The sequence below is a fragment of the Parasteatoda tepidariorum genome, chromosome 1, assembly GCF_043381705.1.
Source record: "Parasteatoda tepidariorum isolate YZ-2023 chromosome 1, CAS_Ptep_4.0, whole genome shotgun sequence".
NCBI lineage: Eukaryota > Metazoa > Arthropoda > Arachnida > Araneae > Theridiidae > Parasteatoda > Parasteatoda tepidariorum.
The window spans coordinates 96,682,779-96,688,321 of NC_092204.1; the positions used below are offsets into that span (position 1 = coordinate 96,682,779).

General features: G+C 29.7%; 2 protein-coding genes across 3 annotated transcripts in view; one reads left to right on the forward strand and one right to left on the reverse strand.

The window, feature by feature from the left end:
• The window catches only part of LOC107437337 (retinal-binding protein), a 38,827-nt gene extending 35,790 nt beyond the window's left edge, over nt 1-3,037 (reverse strand). The window contains exon 1 of the mRNA XM_016049297.4: nt 2,839-3,037. Coding sequence (XP_015904783.2) covers nt 2,839-2,890 — 52 coding nt within the window. The 5' untranslated portion in view covers nt 2,891-3,037. The remainder of the gene's footprint in view (nt 1-2,838) is intronic.
• Nucleotides 1-5,543, forward strand: part of LOC107438326 (SEC14-like protein 2) — a 53,958-nt gene that overhangs the window by 4,913 nt on the left and 43,502 nt on the right. The gene's annotated exons all lie outside the window — the stretch shown is intronic.

The following is a 5,543-nucleotide window of genomic DNA, read 5'->3' on the forward strand; positions in this document are numbered from 1 at the left end:
TTCGATATTTCCGTTCATAAACATAGTTCAAAAAAACTTTCTTGACCATTATATTAAAAAAAATACCATTTTTTACTAGTTGGCGAAAATGACACTATAAATACTTTATTTTAAAAAGTTCTGTTTTAACTTTAATTATTAAGAAAAATGAAAGCATATATCGACACTTTTTTTATCTACATATTCTCTTTGATTTTAAAATATGCCGTTAATAGCAATTTGTTCATACTTAATTATTAGGAAACATCAACCTTAAACGCTAATTACTGAAACAAAATAATAATTTAGGTTCATAATGACATTAGAAATTTTACAATTGTTTATAGATATTTAAATTTACAATGATATAATTTATAGATATTTAAATTTAAGAGAATATAATTTTTAAAAAAAATCATAAATATTTAGAATAACTACATTAAAAAATATGTTATGAAATTAGGAGAATTCCAACTATATACTATATATTTTATTTATACTTTTTATTTACATTTCAATTTTCTTTGACTTTATCCATTTTTTAATTTTTTTCACCTGCCTTTCTTTTTGAAATAACGAAGTGGTTTCTATTTAGATAATGAATTTTTATAAAAGTTCTTAACGACAGAATAAACGTATTGCTGTTTTATATTAACATTTCAGAATCCATTCTTTACATAGCTGTTCATTTACTTTAGGTAACAAGCGGAAAATTATATTTTTTCCTTTTGTTTTTCTATCAGAATTTTTTCAAGTTGCAATCGCGCAAACTGGCATTTCGATAATAGTTTTAAATTCGTGTAAATTCACTGCAAAAACTGAGGAAAGTCATTATAGAAAATAACAAATGTCTTAGAATATCTCGCAAAAAGAAATGCTCCAATATTAGTTAGAGCTAGTAAGGCCGAACGCTCCGTTCTTGAAGTAAAAGTGCGAGCTTTGCGCCAAAGTGACGTCACTAGAGAAAATCGGAGGATCGGCGCGGCGAGAGCTACTGCAAAGGAGTGAACCAGCCCTTCTATTCTCTTTAGCCCTGACTTCGCATTCACTCATTACCGATAAAAAAGAACTCGCTATAATCTTCTCTATTACCTTAAGGACATTGGATTTTTTTTACCTCGCTATAATCTTTTCTATTACCTTATGGAAATTGGATTTTTTACCTCCCTATAATTTTCTCTATTACCTTAAGGACATTGGATTTCTTTACCTTAATTAAATTTTACTTCTTTTTTTTAAAAAAAAAACTTTTTTTTTAAGGATCAAAAGTCGTTTAAGGTGTTCTTTTTTTTTACGCATTTTACATGTATAGATTAAATGTATAATTGAATAGGGTCACAACCATCACTTTTCAAGAAATAATTTGAAATAAAATCTAGATAAATATACTTAAAAGCAAAGGAAACCTTAGTTTAAAGCAATAGTCTTCGTGCTTTTTGCTTTTCTTCCCTTCTTTTCTAAAATTTGAAGAAAACTTTTTGTGCTGTAACTTAAAAGAAATCTGCATTTGCTTTACATGATGATAATAACAAGTAACCAAACTTAATAGGGGGAAAAACATTGATACAATTAAACTGATACAAAAATTCAGCAAAGCAGTATCCGGTTAAAAATATATTAATCACGGAATGTTTGTGGCAGCCCGAGGTAAATTCTCTTATAATGTACAATAATGACGAATTATTTGTAATGCAGAAAATTATATCTTTTTGAGAACTATTGTAGGTTGATAACTTAATGAGTTTTTCAGATCTTTAAGCTTATTAAAAAGGTTATGTATCCTAGTATGGAAAGTGTATAACTAAGTTACTCAGCCGAATAATGTGCAGTTTCACCAGGGTGATCAGCTCCGTATCACCTTGGTACCGTAATATGTATCCGCTGTAAGTGCCAAAAAACTTTTCAATTACCTAAGTCTTATCTGCATGCTACTTTGATAAAGTACACATTACCTAGTCAATATGCAGATTAATATATNTGAAAGATACTGGTACATTTTATGAATGATGTATTAAAAATCAAAAAGATTTTTATTACATTATATTTTAAAGCGTCTAGTTATGCAGATAGTGTGCATATTGAAGGATTTAAAAAAATATAATAGTTTTTATCCCTATTCTGTAAAAAAAAGAAAAAATTAATGTATACTAAATTTTATATTAAATAACTATTTCATAATTTAAGGTTTCCAGAAACTTTTGGAATTTTTACGGAAAAGAAAGATATGAAATAGCGATTAACACAAACTAATATTACATGGACATAGGAAAGCTATAAAAAACTTCTTCTTCTTTATCGACACTATGGCCTTGGGGAGGCCAGGTCTGTCTCAATTGGTTGTTTAGTCTAATAAGATTCTGTTTTTCAGTTTTTAAATCATCTTTTTCACATATATATATATATATATATTTTAAAAATATTTTATTTTAATAATTTTTCTCCTTTCTTTAAATTAATATTTAATAATTTTTATTATTAAATTATTATTAATATTTATTATTAAATTAATATTTAATATCTTTATTTTTTTCCATGTTTTCTCTACATTTTTTACTTTATATGTATACATACACATAAGCCAGTAAAGTAAGACCTAACTTGTTTTAAAAATTAACTTATATTTATTACTCTTAATGAATATTATTTTTTTAAAAACGTTAGAATTCCATTTACAAAATCAAAGTGTCAAATTCTGACTCGGGAACTTTAAACGAGCGTTCATTCAAAAACCTTGAAAGTTAATCTGCTAAAGGGGAAGATTTTTAGAATTTCGAACTATTTTCCATTATTAATCTCATAACTCTTCGAAGTGCAATAGTTTTAACAAATTCATGAGTAAAAATAAAATCGACGACTTACTAAAGCTGGCCCTGAATTCCTTCATGAGAGACTTCGCTGTCTGTGGAGCCATTTTCTGTGGATTGAGTTTCTGAGCAGAAAGACTCCCAATATTTACGAGAGAATTTTCTCTTTTTTTTTACCCAAGAAATTAAACATAAACAGCTGTTATTATGGCATTAAATCTCTCTTCTTTTGTTTTCCTCATAGAGAGAGAGATACTCTTTATAATTTGTTCTTTGTCCACAGATTGCATGATTGTTCGATAATGGTACGCACGTGAACTAATTGGCCGGATCTATACTCATGTGATTTTGAGAACTTCGCGTGTAAGTTGCATCTGATAAATGATGCCACATCATCAAAATGTCCAATACGATTTTAAACATTGTTTTCCAAATACCACTTGATGATTCACATTTTTATATGACAAAAGATTCTCCTAAATTACGATTTCTTTATTTCAGAATGACTAACACGTTAATAATTCATGGCTATTCACTTAATTAAGATGAAAAACATGGGACGTACCATTTTTGAAACGAAGAATTACATAACAATTTTTTTACAAAAAATCATGCGCACAGTGTTTATTGTTTTAGGCGTAACAAAAAGTGATTCATTTTCACAAGGAATGATGTTTCTAAGAAATTTTCATTTTATTTCACTGTTTTCTTCTTTTTAATTTTATGCCTGTTATTAGTTAGCTCATGTTGGAAGGTGGTTGAAATTTACAGTTAAATGGAAAATAAGTTTTACTTGAAACATTTAGAAAAGAAACTGCAGCTAGTGTTACCACAAGTCTCAGAGCTCCATTTTAAATCTGAGCACGCCAGTTTATCGGAAAGTAGTCAAAATTTTCGTTGACCACACATTGTATTTGAAGCAATTAAAGAAATTGAAATATGGTTTGGTTAACAAAAGATGTAGAAAAATGTACAGGAAATAGGATGGAATAAAAAAAATTCAACGTTCGATAATTAATATGAAAATTATCAACTGCTAAACTTGTAGGAAAAAATACCGTACGGGCCGCTCTATAGCCACAGACAGTATATAATAATACATTGTAACATCTAAATGACATATAATATTACATTGCCTGACTGAAAATGCTAATCAAATTGTCGTATTCTCTTTCTTTTTTTTTAATGATTTTTTTTCAAAATCAGCTGTTTTTTTATAATTTTATACTTAAAAACCGTTGGTGAACAGCCGACCCAAAGTTTGGAGTTTACGACTTTTAATGTTCAACTCCATAGCCTTGTAGCTTTGAATCCAATCCAGAAGACAAGGGAATAACTCCTGGATCAAGTATTGGGAGCAATTTGCCTTCGTGCAGTGTTTGTTGGATTAACCCGCATTTGCGTTGCGTGGAGAGGAAAACCTCCATTGGTTAGCCTGACGGCAAAGGGATTCTAACCCATGATGCATCAACCAATGAGGATATTTTACGTCTGCACTGTGGTTGTTGCGAGCTGAGTGCAGAGAAAATAGCCATATCATGCCAAGATAATATTAAGCCAAGTTCTCTTTAGGGGGCAATGAGGGATACCCACTTAAAGGTCAGAAAGCAATATTCCTTATCTTGACAGATGTTGGTTTACTGGGAATATGCTAGTGAGAAATTGAATACTCCGAATAATCTTACAAATTTAATTATTAAAAGAAGTAAAAAAAATTATAGTTAATATTTGTGTATAATAAATATTTTGGACAGTTCAAATTAATTTTAAAGGAAAAGTAATTTTGAGATTTCGCCAGAAAAAAATAGCTTTCCCATAACGCCATGTTAATTCTACGTGAAAAAGTTTGTTTCGGTTTTTTTTCCCCGGTAAATTTTGGCTCTTGACCAACCAGAGAATGTTACTCATATTTCCAAACTCTCAAACGAAGTTAGATAGCGGGAATTCTTGCTTGATTTGATGCCTAAAATAACAAAAAGAAAATTAATAAATAAAACATAAGAGTGAGAGATAAGATGTTGCCAGATATTAATCTTAATATTTTATTTATATCGACATTTTTAAAAATACCAAGACTGAAGGGAAATAAAAACTATTTCCGATGTGAACTGTTATAATATGGGTATCATTCCGTCGACCATTATCGCCAAATCTGAAAATAAATTTAGAAGTAGTTCAAATTTAAATATTTTCCTACTTACATACAAATATCACTTATCGCATGCTATGACTGATATCTGGTAAATGATATCTGCATTTTGTCCATTTTATTTATAATCAATTGCTACGTAAAAATAAATTTGGAAGAAACCAAAATGACCCTGGCACAATGTTGACGAAAATGGTAGACAGGATAAGTACCGTCATATGATATAAGGTTATCGTTATATAATAGAGAGATTTCGCAAATTTACATTAGCTTCCGTACACAAAAGATTTCAAGTAATTGCGCATGCGCTCGTCTATTGCACATTCGTCAGTTCTGGAGAAATGCGTATGATCCCGTGAAAAAATATCAAACTTACGTTGGTGAAAATAAATGATTTTGCGAAAATCAGCAAGTTAAAAACGCTAACGTAGTCGAATATCATTTTAACTTTGACCACAAAATCAAAACAAACATTAACAATGGATGTATAGCTCGTTCACCAGGAGTTGGCACTTAGCTCCGCCTTCATCACGTGGTACGCGACGATACTATTTCGCTATTTTTGGGAGAAGGTTGTGAGCAAACTTGAACAATGTGTTTGCCGCGTGGGC